Raw genomic sequence first — 15,393 nt, 5'->3', positions numbered from 1 at the left:
CTGAGTAACTACCTCAGTTGCACACAGAGACAATGAGAATAACACACACACACACACATACTTACAAACATACACACACATGCAAACACACACAACATTAACATGTCATCCAACAAGGAAAACAATACACTTTCACAGCAGGAAGCAACACATTACAGGAGTAAATTGCAGCCCTCTGGCGTGAACGCATCACAGGCATAGAGGATAACCCAGGTATTTTTTTCCTCCTCGGGATGAAGAGGCTTATCTATTTCCTCTTCTTCTTCTACCTGAGCACAGGTACATGTAAGTTCCTTTTCTTCAAAGTGCTCAGAGTTCAGATATTCAGAGTATAAGCTACATGTCAAATGTCATATGAAAATTATTCATTAGAACAGCTATGAATTTGCTCAAAATAATGCTTTGATAATATGGAGATCATGTTTGTACACATACACTGTCCACAACATATACCTGTCCGGATATCCAAAGTGGGCATGTGTGCAGCCTCAACGACATGTAATAGTTATTTGTGTAAAGAACCTATTGTCATTGGATACATCTCTGTCATAATTACATGTACACAACATTGTGATCACCCAATATACAACCACAGCATTCATATAGTGCTTGTGGCTCTCATTGGTTGTATGTAAACCTCTATTGCCATCTGATCTACTATAACTGTAAGATAGGTTGTATGACTGTGATAAACAGTAGATTGTGTGCAACGCATCCAAATGCTGTTGACATTATGTTTTATTTAATTTGCAGATATTGCTGATGCATTTCGTGTGATAGGATATGTTGGGAGGACCGTCAACATCAAATGTGTTTATGAAAATAAATATGAGAACAATAACAAATACTTCTGCAAGGGCAGATTAGCAATATCATGTACAGTTCAGATAGAGACACCCCATAAAAATCAGTGGGTGAATGGTGGGAGATTTTCTCTGTATGACAACACCACTGGAGGATTCTTTATGGTGATCTTCAGAGACCTGACACTACAGGACACTGGGAGATATCACTGTGCTGTGAAAAAGCCTTCAATTGACAAATCTGAAGTGGCCGCACTGGATATAAAATCTGGTGAGCTTGTGTTTCTTAGATAAAAAAAAAACTCAATTTCAAATTCTTCAATGAAGCCATTGTGGTGCCTTTGCAACTGTACTCTCACTCTAATCACAACTGAAATACTGCCACCCATGGCCATACTTATTAAATTAAATATGTATCATTACAGGTGAGGCTACTTTTGTCATGTCCTATGCTCATGTCTTTGTAGCCATTAAACTGGTTGACTACATAACAATTTTGCATTTAATATAATGATAAATAGATTGATGGGTACTACAAATGGTACATTTATGCACTTCTAATTTATAGAAGAGACTGAATTATCATGTTGTTGTTTTTTCAGGAACTTGCTGTGTAAAACCCCTCACAATTTTTGCCTATGAAGGAGAAACTGTGAACATTAGCTGTCGTTACCCAAATAGGCACCTCAACACACCCAAGTTCTTCTGCAGACACTCTGCAGACCTGGACTGCAAGTACAGATTAGTGACCCAACACAACCAAGTCTGGGTTAGTGATGGGAGGTTAGCATTACATGACAACAGAGAGGACAGAATTCTGACGGTGACCCTGAAGAACTCCAGCATTGGTGATTCTGGGTCCTACCGGTGTGGAGTTGAGATGGAGCGATACAGCAGCTTGATCACAAATGTGGAGTTGAATTTCACCAGTGAACGGGACATATAAAATACCAGTATACCATAAACACACAACATTATGTATCATTTTGTATTACTATCAATCTTTTTTGTTTGTGCAACCTCACTTTATTTAAGATAAATATGACTCATTGATTTCTTTTCTTATGCAACATGCATAAAATTGTGTGCTATTTGTCCGTGCAATTGTTTTACTAACAGTATGCTCTGTCTACTAAGTGTGTGTGTGTGTGTGTGTGTGTGTGTGTTTTTTTTACTAAATTAAAATGACAGCACAGGCTCTGAATGCTTCAGTAAAGCAGTGTTGTATTTTCCTTAGCCTGGTGTTGTGAGCAGCATCTCAATGTGACGGAGTTCTCAGATGGAGATACAGCCTTTATCAGTTGCCCTTACCCACAAGGCTTTGAGGACGAGGAGAAGTTCTTCTGCAGAGGAGAGCGCCGTGACAACTGCTCGGATCAAATCACGGTCAGCGAGACTGGTGTCTGCACGGTCAATGGGAGGTTCTCTGCCTTGGATAACACTACCACTCGCAGTGTTAAGGTAACCATCAAAGACCTGAGACCAGGGGATTCTGGGACATATTGGTGTGGGTTTGATAGACTCTGGAGACCGGCCGACTACACAAGGGTCGTTTTGTCTGTGGGTAAGTTACGGATTACTTATTGACACGTGGACGTGGGCACATAATGTTTTCTAATAATGTGAGACCAGGTTGGATGGTATCTTACCCTTACATTAATATCCCCAAAATAAATAAATGAATCAGGGAGCAGGACGCCCAGTGCAACTGATGCTAGTCAAACAACGTCATCACTGATATTACTCTCATCAGCAACATCATCATCATCGTCATCAGGTAAGGTCACTCTGATATTTGCAGATTTCTTCTTTGATGTTCTGGTGTTCTGTGCTTCTCATTCTGCAATAACCATACAAAATCTTTAAGATACACTCTCAATTCTAATCCAATAACCATACAAAAAAATCTTCAAGATACACTCTCAATTCTAATCCAATAACCATACAAAATCGTCAAGATACACTCTCAATTCTAAAGTGTCTACGTATATGTATTCTTAAAGTGTCTACGTATGTGTAGATTTTGGTAAGTTTCGAGTTGTGTTGAACACACCATCACATTCGTGGGGGCACTCTTCGATTGACTTGCATTGTTTTCAATAAAGCTCCATTGAGGTACAAAGTAGTAGTACAAGAGAAAAGGAACAGGGCTGGCTGGTTTGCATACTAAATAAGACATGGACATGTGTGACATTAAAGCTGAAGTCGGCTAGATTTTTTGATCGTATTTACTGAAACTGACACTATACAGAACAACATAGATCAACCGGTTTTAGAACTAAAAACGTGCTTCTCCACCTATAGAGCCTGTTATCCACGGCTCCCGGTTCTTCTGGTCCAATCAGCTCAGGGGCTGTGTGACATCTGACTGTCAATCACAATTTGTGCACACACCACAGATCCCCCCCTCCCCCCTCGCGCACGTTACAATATTGCACAAACTTGATTAGAGGGTGCTCGTGGTAGTGGGTGAGGGGCGTGAGAGTTGTAAACATTCAAAAGTCCCCTCAATCTGCCAGACTTGCCGACTGCAGCTTTAAGTAAAAAATTATTAGTTCTTCACCTGCTCTTGCTATATCTAGGTCTTTTTTTATAGAATACTTCAATAAAAAAGATGCAAATGGCCCGATTCATTATACGCCAGCTGACCACGCTGCTTCTACTTAAAATGATAATTTCCCAGCACAACTCTAGCTCTGTGAATGGGAAAATGCTAATTTCCCAGCAGAGCTCTGTGAATGGGAAAGAGATATGAAGGCTCACCTTGGACTGAGCCAATCAGCATGTTGCTTCAGCAGCACAAAAAAGGTACTGGGTGGATTTGCCAAATATCCACAACCTCTCATCCAGATCAATACACTCAAGTCATTATCAGCAACTCCATATTGGAGGTCATTCACATCAGTTCTCGCAGCCCTGAGATCAAGGACGCCACATCTCAAGAGTATACAACAAGCTTCTGTCACACTCAGGCCTTTTCGGAGTCAACATATTAATAATTACTTAATAAATAAAATAATTAATATAATAATTAATAAGGACTTGTGGTCATGTGACAAGCTCTCCCTACACAGTGAACAAGTGCTGCAATTGCAGCACAGTAGCTTTATACTTGTACGTTTTTTTTTCAGTGAGCATTAAATCATAAATAAATTATTTATTTTATTATGCATTTATGCTTGTACTCAGACTCTGGTCTGGTCATCCCAGTATCTGTGAGCGCAGCTGTGCTGGTGATGATCATCATCATCCTCATCATCATCATCCTCATCTGGAGAAGCAGAATCAACAAGACAAATGGTATGCTGTCTGCTTATTATCTCTCTCTCTCACACACACTCTCTCTCTCACACACACCCATACACACACACACACACACACACACACACACAGAGACACACACACACACACACGATAAACAGTGCAGTGGGTGCTGTCAAGTGATGGAAATGTAAACAGAGGCTACAGACATTTAAAACACACACAATTGGTTTAATCAATTGATCTATATAACTATACCTATACTCTCACCATTTTGAGATCTTTTGAGGTCTTGAAGCCTTTATTGTCAGGTCTGGTTCCTGAGGTCTTGATGCCATTTATTGTCAGGTCAGGATCCTGATTATGAAGTCCCTTTGTGCTGTCACACCATTGTTTTGCATATCACGCCAGTGGCAGATATCCAATTTTGAAATAGAGGAAGTATAGTCATAACATTTGTCAATTATTACTTTAGTATTATTACTTTAGTATTATGACCGCCACATATACTGTAGGGATTGTCAATTCTTTTTTTCCCCGTCATCAACTTCCTGAATATTTGGTCAACGATTCCCGGAACACCGAAACACCCAGGCACATAAAACTTGGGCATGTAGCTCCACTAAACTTTTTAATCCCCGGGGGCCACTCAACCCCCCACATTCTGAGTTGATGAGATGACTACATTCTCACTGACAGTCAACCAGACACTTTGTCATACCAGGAGAATTTAAATGTCTCCCTGATTTTTTATTTTTTTTTTAAACTCTTTTTTTTTTAACTCACTCGAACTCACTCTGCCTTGCTAATTAATTTTGAGTAGTTCCACACCAGGAAGACCATCAAACATTTTGTCAATACAGGTAAACTGTACCCCCTATGATTGAACACCCTGAAAATCATATAATTTAAAAATGCTCTTAGTCAAAGATAGGTTCAGCTACTTTCAGTGAAGCCCAATGTGTGAACTCTTAGATTTCATGTTTGTTTGTTTTTGTCTGTTTGTCAGAACCCAAGATATCATCTAATATCACGATGACAAGCATAGAGAGCAACAAACAGGTGAGTATTACATTTGTTATTTTTTTGCTGTGGAATAACATATATGACCAATAAGGAAAATGAGTAAACTCCCAGGAAATAAAACAACAATCACTTGAGTATCTGAAATGTTAAAAATCTGAAAAGTGTGGGTAGGTGTGAACAAATCTAGTTCTGAAACACTTATTTTACCTTCAAGCTACTTTAATCTCACACTCTCAATGACTGCTTTATGTTGTTGTTGCAACTTAAAGTAGAAAACACAGAAGATATACACTGCTCAAAAAATTAAGGGAACACTTACAGTTTTACACAATTGTTAAAACACATTTTTTGAAACCTTCCATCCTTTTCTACATTCTCAAACTACATTCACAGAATGTCTGACAGTTGTTGCATAATAAAACACTCGCCTCAAAAGTTTTACTTGTGCTCAGAACCAAACAGTGTCAGAGAACTGATCCAGTGATTGAAGTGTTCCCTTAATTTTTTTGAGAAGTATAACCCCCCCACCCCCACACACACACACACCTTGATTCTCTCTCTAGGTTGTCAACACGGAAGCCTCCTATGATGACGTTGAAGACGTTAGCCCGTATGCTAACTCTGGAACCACTGAATCTACACTTAGCACAGTTTACGCCACAGCCCAACTACCCACAGCCCTCCCTGACAACGCTATCTACTCCAACACTCAACTCACAACCCAACTGGCTGGAGCTGCATCCAGATCTGATGGAGCTACATACGCCTTTATTCAGCATCCAGATCAGTCTGCAGACACTCTGACATATGCTAGCTGCATGTTTAATGAGAGCACACACAGGCTCTCTGCCATAGACAGAGATAAAGACGACAGCTCCTGTGATTATGCATCTGTGAAACCTCAATCCACTAGATAATAAACTATCTTAGACAATCTGATGGAAGGTCTGTAACAACGTCTGGTCAAGAGTTTCACTCTGCATTATATATTAACCAAGCTGTTTATTAGTTGGATTATAACGTTGTAAATATTGTACAAGTGACTGGAATTTTCCTAATGCCGGTACTTCCATTTAGTTTTAAGGTCAGGATTTGGTTACGGAAGTAAGGTTTAATGGTTATGTTTGGGTGAATATTCACAGAGTACAAAATGCATGGGCCACAATATTAGATAGGAGAATTGCATATATATAGCCTACGTATACATATATTACATATATAATGATATATACAGTACAGTGCAACCGGAACGTTTTCAGACCCTTTCAAGTTTTCCACATTTTGTTATGTTTCAGATTCATCTTAAAATGGATTCAATTTTTCTCATCAATCTACACACAATGCTCCAACACAAAAGCAGTTGTTTGGAATGTTTTGTATTTCCTTATAAATAAACAACATTTTGTAATCTAATGAAAAGAGGAAGTATCACAGAACCTAGCAGAAGGCCCCCGCCACCCCAGTCTGTTATGTGAAGTTGTGTTCACAATGATGTGTCTATTTAGGTGCTCAAATGTGATGTGTTTGCATTGGGTGGGGTGGGATATAGGCTAGATGCTATATGTGTCATATTGGGATATATGCTACATCCCAGGTGGCAAGAGGCTGGCGGACCACTGTCGGTCCATTGGGGGCATAGCTGGCGGTCAACATGACACATATAGCATAACACAAAAGCAGTTGTTCGGAATGTTTAGTAAATTTGTAAAAAAAATTAAAGACCCTTTATTCAGACCCTTTGTTATTATGCTTGCAATTGAGCTCTGGTGCATTTACTATGAATGAAATCCAGAGTTCCTTTGAGAAGATGAGAGAAACATAAGGAAGGACAACCATCAGTGCAGCTCAGTGTGGTTTCTTCCACACACGCCATTGGGAATTGTGGCCAAATAGTTCAGTGTTTGTTTCATCAGACCAGGTGATTTTACTTCTCATGGTCTGAGAGTCGTTCAGGTGCTTTTTTGGAAAATCCCGGAAAAAAGTAACCATTGGTTCCTTGGTTACCTGTCTGACCAAAGCCCTTCGTCCCGGACAAAACTCAAAACTTTCCGGTTGCACTGTACACTGTATAGTGTATGTACACTGACATTAGAATGTACTATCTTGCTCTTTCTGATCTGAAGCTGAACATAAAACTGTATGAACCTTTGCATACACTTTTTTTGTAGGTACAACAGTACGTATAAGCTTTTCCAAACCAAGTGTGTGTCCTAACTAATCTGTAAGTCACAGGACCAGTTACAAGGCCTGTTGTCCATTATTACTGTAAAGCCACACAGCTCCATCTAGTGACACAATTATATACAGTAACTAGAATGTAATGCCAGAGGAATCACAATTGTGGATGGAAAGCTGCTGGCTTAATGTTGGTGGGGAAATTCCTGGAAAAAAAACATTAAATCACTTAATCTTCAAGTTCATACAAACACTTGTACCAAAAGACCTTGTGTGTCAAGGCGTTCTTGAGATATAACACTCAAGGTGTTTTTGACCTTGACATTTGACCTTTGACCTCCAACATCAATTCACTTAATCTTTGAATCCATACAAATACTCATACCAAATTTCAGGCATGTATGTCAAGGCATTCTTGAGATATCACACTCAGAGTGTTCATTGACTTGACCTTTGACCTTTGACCTCCAACATCAACTCACTTCATCTTTGAGTCCATACAAACACTTGTACCAAATTTGAAGCATATGCGTCAAACCGTTCTGAAGATATAATGCGCAAAGCATGAGATATGGCTGTGACTTTTATTTTGACACATGGGAAACACTAAAACAGTATGTGTAGTAGTAGGGAGCGCCAGATTGTATGCATTAGAAGCACAGGTGACACCTGTGCCAGTGTTCTGATTAGCACGGGAACTTATCTGAGAGCTTAACGAGCACAGCTGGCTTTAGGCCATTATGACATCACAGCCATACAAGTCTATGGGGGGAAAATGAGCTTTTTGACATTTTTAATCCCCTATTTCTCAAAAAGTATAAACTTTTAAGAAAATCTGAAAAAATACCTCTCTTGTCCAACTCCAGACCTACACAACGGTTATTTCAACATGTCTGTGCCAGGGCTCCGAACCGGTTCAAGGAACGAAAACGAAAACCGAAAATGAACGGAATTTTACGGAATTTTACGAGGAGCGGAAACGGAAACGAAAACAAAATGGTCTGCAACTGTTCCGGAACAGAAACGTTATTCTGAAATCCACAAAACCGGTTAATAACGTTTTTTTTTTTCGTTGTCTATATAACAGCCTAATAATTTGATTTCTGCAGTTTGAAAAAAAAAAACGAATAAATGGACCTTTGGTCCAAATGTGTATATTTTGTCTTGCTGTTGTAATGTAACCTATCCGTCTGCCACTTCGGATCTTAGGCCAGCTCGTAGCCTAGGCTATTGAAACTGATTTGGAAATTGTTTGTAGCCTATGCGTAATAGCCTATTTTGCCTGTCCACGCCTTGTCGTTTTAAAGTCGAGATTTGAAATGTTTGCGCAATTATAGCCTATTCTATGTAGAAGAGTTAAACGGGAAATTTGAGATAGGCCTTGTCAGCAACAGACAGGTTCGTTTATAAACAGGGTTGGAATTATAGCGCAAGACTTTGAAGATCTCCATACGGATAAAACTTAGGCTATAACCAGGTAAGGAGTTTAGCACGTATCCAGAAATATTTTTGATAAGAAATTATTTCTAGGCATAGGTTAGGCCTACAGTAAGTCTGTAGGCTATGGGATGGATAGCCCATCTGAATGTTTTTGGATGCCGCCTGTGATTTATTATTTTTGGGCATAGCTACGGTATAGGCTAAATCAAGGGGAAATAATGAGTAGCCTACGTCTATTCTCAGGTAAAGTCCACAAAAATAGACTTGATAGGCCCGCCAAACACTGCCAGAACTTTAAGAACGAACGATATTTTGCGTTCCGAACCGGTTCAGGACCGATATGTTGGTGGCGGAACGCATGCAAGAATGAAAACGTTAAACATAGGCCTACCTGAATCGTTCGGAACGGAACGTTTGAAAAATAATTTCGTTTTCAAGCCCTGGTCTGTGCTTTAAGCGGTTAGAGTCGCATTAATTCTTGAAAAGGTAAAAAGAAAAGGTTATAAGAAGAAGAAGAAGAAGAAGAAGCCAGGAGATTTCAAGATAGTGGATTCCATTCCATGCCATTTTTGTAAACTAATAATCATGTGTGTGTGTGTGTGTGTGTGTGTGTGTGTGTGTGTGTGTGTGTGTGTGCATCCATCCGAGTATGACAAAAGCATATTTATGAAACACACTGTGTGTATGTAAATTATTCCCTGACTAAAATAAAATACATTGTCATCAAACAATGCAAATGTAAATGTAAGAGTAAAGCACAACTGAATCACTGAATACAATAATATTTATTTTTCCAGATAAATACAAAGTGAAACTCTGAATCAAATACAAACAAATAAAGCTTCAACCAGAATGGTTTGTCAGAGAAATTACAATATTGTATTATACCATCTATGACTACACATAATAATGAAATGACAGAAGACAAAATAACTAAAACTAACTAAACACTTCCAACTCTAAATGCACCCAGTGAAAATATCTAAACTAACACAGAGACGAGTGGATTCAAGTAGCTTATGTAGCTTGTTGCTCAATCCTGCCCTGTAAACCAACAGAGATGCCAAATGAAGTCAGTATCCCATAAAATAAACCCACCTGCAAGGTCTGCCAAACGCCTCTATCAAACAATCAATAATATATGTCCACTTGATTTAAATCTTTATGTAGGAAACACAAGAGCTGGCCAATAGATGCAGTTTCGTTTTCAGACAGATGGAGGCATCAAAACAGTGACTCTTCAAAGAGGTCAAAGAAAGGGGAACCTTACCAGTATATCATTTTTTAATACAACATGGTTTTTCAATGATGGAATGATGGATTTCTTTGCTACTAAGTGACAGCTGTTTGGAATGGCAGCAAAGCTTGTCTCTGCATTAGATAATGATGGCATGGTTAGTGGTTGTTGTGCAAAACAGGATCTTACTCCAGACTTCACACACCTCAGACTTTATCAGATGAAAACACGTCAGAGAAATGTAACACAATTTTGCTGCAGTTACCCTTTCTATACAGAAGTCAGTGGTCTCAAAAGCCTAAATTTCCTTATAAACAAACAACATTTTGTAATCTAATTAAAAGAGGAAGTATCACAGAACCTAGCAGAAGGCCCCCGCCACCCCAGTCTGTTATGTGAAGTTGTGTTCACAATGATGTGTCTATTTAGGTGCTCAAATGTGATGTGTTTGCATTGGGTGGGGTGGGATATAGGCTAGATGCTATATGTGTCATATTGGGATATATGCTACATCCCAGATGGCAAGAGGCTGGCGGACCACTGTCGGTCCATTGGGGGCATAGCTGGCGGTCCGCTGGCATTTTGCTCATCGGTTCTCTGGCGGTCCGCTGGCAGGTTGCAGACAAATTGCCCAATATTTTGCTACTATTGGTCTAAAATATTTTTCATTTGTTCAATTATACTCCATATATAATTTTATTAACTTTTCTTAATATTCATGACAATTTAAATTTAAAGAGATGGTGGTCCAACGGCGGACCACAAGTGGCACGCCACCGGCGGCATACCACCAATGGTCCGCTATCTGCCGATCTGATTTAGCTATCTGGGATGCTATACGTGTCATGCTGGGGTATGTTACATGCTATATGTGTCATGTTGGGGTATGCTACATGCTATAAGGGTCATGTTGGGGTATATGCTATATGTGTCAAGTTGGGATATGCACTACAGTGTTTGGTGTTTTAAGCCCCCAACCTTGTTATCCAGGCAGTGGTCGCATGTGTCATGTTGGGATGTATGCTACATGCTATATGTGTCATGTTGAGATATATGCTACATGCTATATGTGTCATGTTAGGATATTACATGTTATATGTGTCATGTTGGGATATACGCTACATGCTATGTGTGTCATGTTGGGATGTATGCTATGGGATGTATGCTATATGCTATGTGTGTCATGTTGGGATGTATGCTATTGGTGTCATGTTGGCAGTGTTGTATAAAGTACTAGAAAATAATACTTGAGTAAAAGTACAAGTATCGTACTAGAAAAAGACTTTGGTAGAAGTGAAAGTTACCTTTTAGAATATTACTTAAGTAAAAGTCTTAAAGTATCTGATATATACTGTACTGTACTTAAGTATCAAAAGTAATTTTCTAATATTTTATGTACTTAAGTATTTGAAGTAAAAGTAAAAAGCGGTTTTATTTTGAACTTTTATTGTGAACTTTATTTTGGCTTTCTTATAGTAAAGCATAAAGCATATTCAGGGTTCCCATATCTTCTTAATTTCACTCATCAAATCAAAATCACATTCTTTTCTAGGACTTTTCAGGCATAATTCTTTTAAGTTCAAAGAACAAACAGCATGTTTTTAGAGCTGACATCAAAGAAAAAAACAGAAAATAAATGTCACTTTTGTATGAACTTCAGGTAAAAATGAAAAATAAATAACTTATTTCTTTCAAAAAAATAAATGACCTGCTTGTAGGGAGAACATTTTGGCCATGTGGTATGAGCATTTCTAGGGCTTACTCCCCAGGTCACCATCTCACTCTCTCTCTCATACACACACACACACACACACACACAGGCCACCTATGTCCAGCAGCTACTAATATGCCAGTCATTAGTTGAAACTGAAAAGGTGTCTGTTCATCTTCAAAAGAAGCTGGTTTTCAAAGTTGCCAGAATTCAGTGCCCGGGAGTTTCAGGCCCAAGACCGGCCCACGTTTTCGATAGTGGTGGAAATTGGATAAATGAAGCAACATTTCAGCTCTTACTATCCTTGAGTTTTTATTAGTACCATGGTTCAACAAATGTGTAAAGGTTATATAATAATTCACTTCAACTGAGAAGTTAACAAAAATAGTCCACTATTCCACAAGTTAACAAAAACAAAAAGAAAGAAAGAAAGAAAGAAAGAAAGCATTTGAAATGTAGCTTATCCCACGCTTCCACAAAGAGGCATATTTAACTAATGTTTAGGCTACATGTTTTTTTGCATGGATAGGCTATATTGTTTGGTGATTTAGCCTACTCCTTTTCTACACCCTCTTCTGAGCAAACAAGGCATTTAGGTTTATCATGTAGGGTAATTGCTCTTTCTTACATTAAATAACTAAATAATTAACTAAATAACTCACTAATTTTGGGCTCATAATTTTCAGTGGTCGACTGGTTGATCTGCTGCTCAGTCTCTCCTGGCCTCTTTCTACCATCCATCCTTCCTGTCGCTTGTGTCTACTGTAGGGCCGGCTCGGCTATCCGTATCTGAGAAAACTTTTTGGAAAAGACGGGCTATATGGACCCAACCAACTTAACTCTTTTTGGGAGAGGAGAACTCCCTCACATAGGCTACAACCTATGCAGAGGCATTGCATTGGTGTCATGCACAGAACGTGTCCTACTTTAAGAAAAGACGTGACAAATGTCAATATTTTTTTCCTCAACCGGCCCAAAAGTGAAGCGGCCCACCGGGAATTCTCCCGGGCCTGATTCAGTCTTACTCTTCTTGGACTGAAGACAAGTCCTGCGATGCTAAATAGTCTTTCACAGGCCGCTGTATGCCGTTATCTTCACCACTACCCTGTTCACCGAGTTCACCACTATCGTCGCGGTGGTTGTCTTTGATAACGGTAGGTCCTCCAGTAGGTGCTCGTGCTTCCATGGTGGTTTCAGTTGTGCGTCCTCCTCCTTTAGCAACAAACAAGGGCTGAAATAGAGTGCGCAGTGTGCGGAGCGTGCGTAATGCAATCTAGGAGCAGTGATTCGCCAAACCTCCCTTATTGCAGTCGCACACATTTCTTCTAATTTTACGTTTTAGTAACAAGTAACGAAGATGCTTAGTGGAAATATAACGGAGTAAAAGTATACATTTTATCTAGGAAATGTAGTGGAGTAAAAGTGAAAGTTGACATAAATTTAAATAGCGAAGTAAAGTACAGATACGTGAAATTTCTACTTAAGTACAGTAACGAAGTATTTGTACTCCGTTACATTACAACACTGCATGTTGGGATATATCCTACATGCTATATGTGTCATGTTGGGATATATCTTACATACTATGTGTGTCATGTTGGGATGTATGCTATGGGATGTATGCTATATGCCAGGGGTCTCAAACTCAAATGAGCTGGGGGCCAATTCTGCCAACGTCATCTGATTGGAGGGCCGGCTATTTCTGAAAATGCAATGTTCTTTTTTTCAAATACCACACAAAACTGCAAACAGAAAGTGCAAGTGTTTTTATCTAGTTTTAGACACCTGTGCTAGCAACCTTAGCTTATAAATAAAATAATGATAAAATAAATATTAATACAAATTATAAAATAAATGAAAAACATAAAAAACAGGTATGTGTGTGTGTTTCACACCAAATAAAAATATTTCCTCTCATAACTTTTTTAAACCTGGCAAACTAGGCATCAGGGTTAAGAAAGCAACACCATTGGATTTTTATATCAAAATTTAAAAGGCCATGGCTTGAAAGTGGTCAGAGATAAAGTTATACTGTAAATGTAAAAATCTTTGAGTAAAACAAAAGTTTATGAAGGGGGTAAATTTACCCATCTAATTTGTCACTGGATGGTAAGCACCTCAAATTATGCACCTTTCAGTAAATACTGGATGAACATATGTAAGCAGGTTTACTTTCCTTTTTTCATATTACCCACATAACAAATTAACAGAAAAACACCTAAGATGTATACCAACACCTAAGATGTTGTGGTTTAGTAATAGATTACTACACTATAGGCCTACAATAAAGTATTCTGGTCAAACAGTTCCTATCGCGGGTAATCTGCAGTACCCAGAAGTTCGCATCATATTGCGGGTGACTTTGTAGTTCTTTAGAGCCCTATTTCTACTAGCCCTGCTGTCTGTACCACATCCATTACAGACACTATCATCACGATTACCACTGCAACCTCCAAGCTATGTTGGGCAGAGGGTCGAAACAAGCATGGTATGCTTAGTGGACACCGTTGTATACACGCACCTCCATTCACAGACGCACCGTGACTATCACTGTCATAGACGATCGATCATAATCTCGGATTTGGCCCGCGGGCCGGGTGTTTGAGACCCCTGCTATATGCTATGTGTGTCATGTTGGGATGTATGCTACATGCTATATGTGTCATGTTGGGATGTATGCTACATGCTATATGTGTCATGTTGGAATATATGCTACATGCGTCATGTATCACATGTTATATGTGTCATGTTGGGATATTACATGCTATATGTGTCATGTTGGGATGTATGCTACCATGTTGGGATATATGGTACATGCTATATGTGTCATGTTGGGATATATCCTCCTTCAGTTCTGCATTCAACACCATAATACCACAACAACTCATCAGCAAACTTGACAAACTGGGACTCAGCACCTACCTCTGCAACTGGCTACTGGACTTCCTCTGTCAGAGGCCTCAAGTAGTACGTGTTGGCAACAATACCTCAAGCAGCATCACACTGAGCACAGGGGCCCCCCAAGGCTGCGTGCTCAGTCCGCTGCTCTTCACCCTGCTGACGCATGACTGCACTGCAACCTACAGCAACAATCACATAGTGAAATTTGCTGACGACACAACTCTGGTGGGTCTCATCACCAAGGGCGACGAGACCCAATACAGGTTGGAGGTCGACCATCTGACCACGTGGTGCAGGGACAACAACCTCCTGCTGAACGTCAGCAAGACCAAAGAGATTGTTGTTGACTTCCGGAGAGGTCACACCCAACACCTGCCACTGACCATCGACGGTGCTGTGGTGGAGAGAGCGAGCAGCACCAAATTCCTGGGGGTGCACATCAGCGAAGACCTCTCCTGGACCACCAACACTGCATCACTGGCGAAGAGAGCTCAGCACCGCCTGTACTTCCTGCGGAAACTCAGGCGAGCAAGTGCTCCACCAGCCATCATGACCACATTCTACCGAGGCACCATTGAGAGCATCCTCTCCAGCTGTATCGCTGTGTGGGGCGGAAGCTGCACTGAATACAACAGGAAAGCCCTGCAGCGCATAGTGAACACAGCTGGAAGGATTATTGGTGCTTCACTCCCCTCCCTGAAGGACATTTACACCACCCACCTCACCCGCAAGGCGACCAAAATTGTGAGTGATGCAAGTCACCCCGCTCACAATCTGTTCGATCTACTGCCCTCTGGGAAGAGGTACAGAAGCCTGCGCTCCCGCACTACCAGACTCAC

General features: G+C 39.9%; 1 protein-coding gene across 1 annotated transcript; it reads left to right on the top strand.

Moving 5' to 3' along the window:
* The first annotated feature begins 216 nt into the window (after positions 1–216).
* LOC121719462 (polymeric immunoglobulin receptor-like) lies at positions 217–6,238 on the top strand. The gene is made up of 8 exons (XM_042105119.1): positions 217–279; positions 754–1,074; positions 1,406–1,732; positions 2,041–2,367; positions 2,491–2,580; positions 3,993–4,103; positions 5,074–5,126; positions 5,654–6,238. The coding sequence occupies exons 1-8, from the start codon at positions 234–236 to the stop codon at positions 6,005–6,007; spliced, it is 1,629 nt and encodes a 542-aa protein (XP_041961053.1). The 5' UTR covers positions 217–233; the 3' UTR covers positions 6,008–6,238.
* Positions 6,239–15,393: the final 9,155 nt, after the last annotated feature.

The sequence above is a fragment of the Alosa sapidissima genome, chromosome 9 (genome assembly GCF_018492685.1).
Source record: "Alosa sapidissima isolate fAloSap1 chromosome 9, fAloSap1.pri, whole genome shotgun sequence".
NCBI lineage: Eukaryota > Metazoa > Chordata > Actinopteri > Clupeiformes > Clupeidae > Alosa > Alosa sapidissima.
Note: the sequence above shows the minus strand (reverse complement) of the source record. Positions and strands in the feature narration are given on the sequence as shown.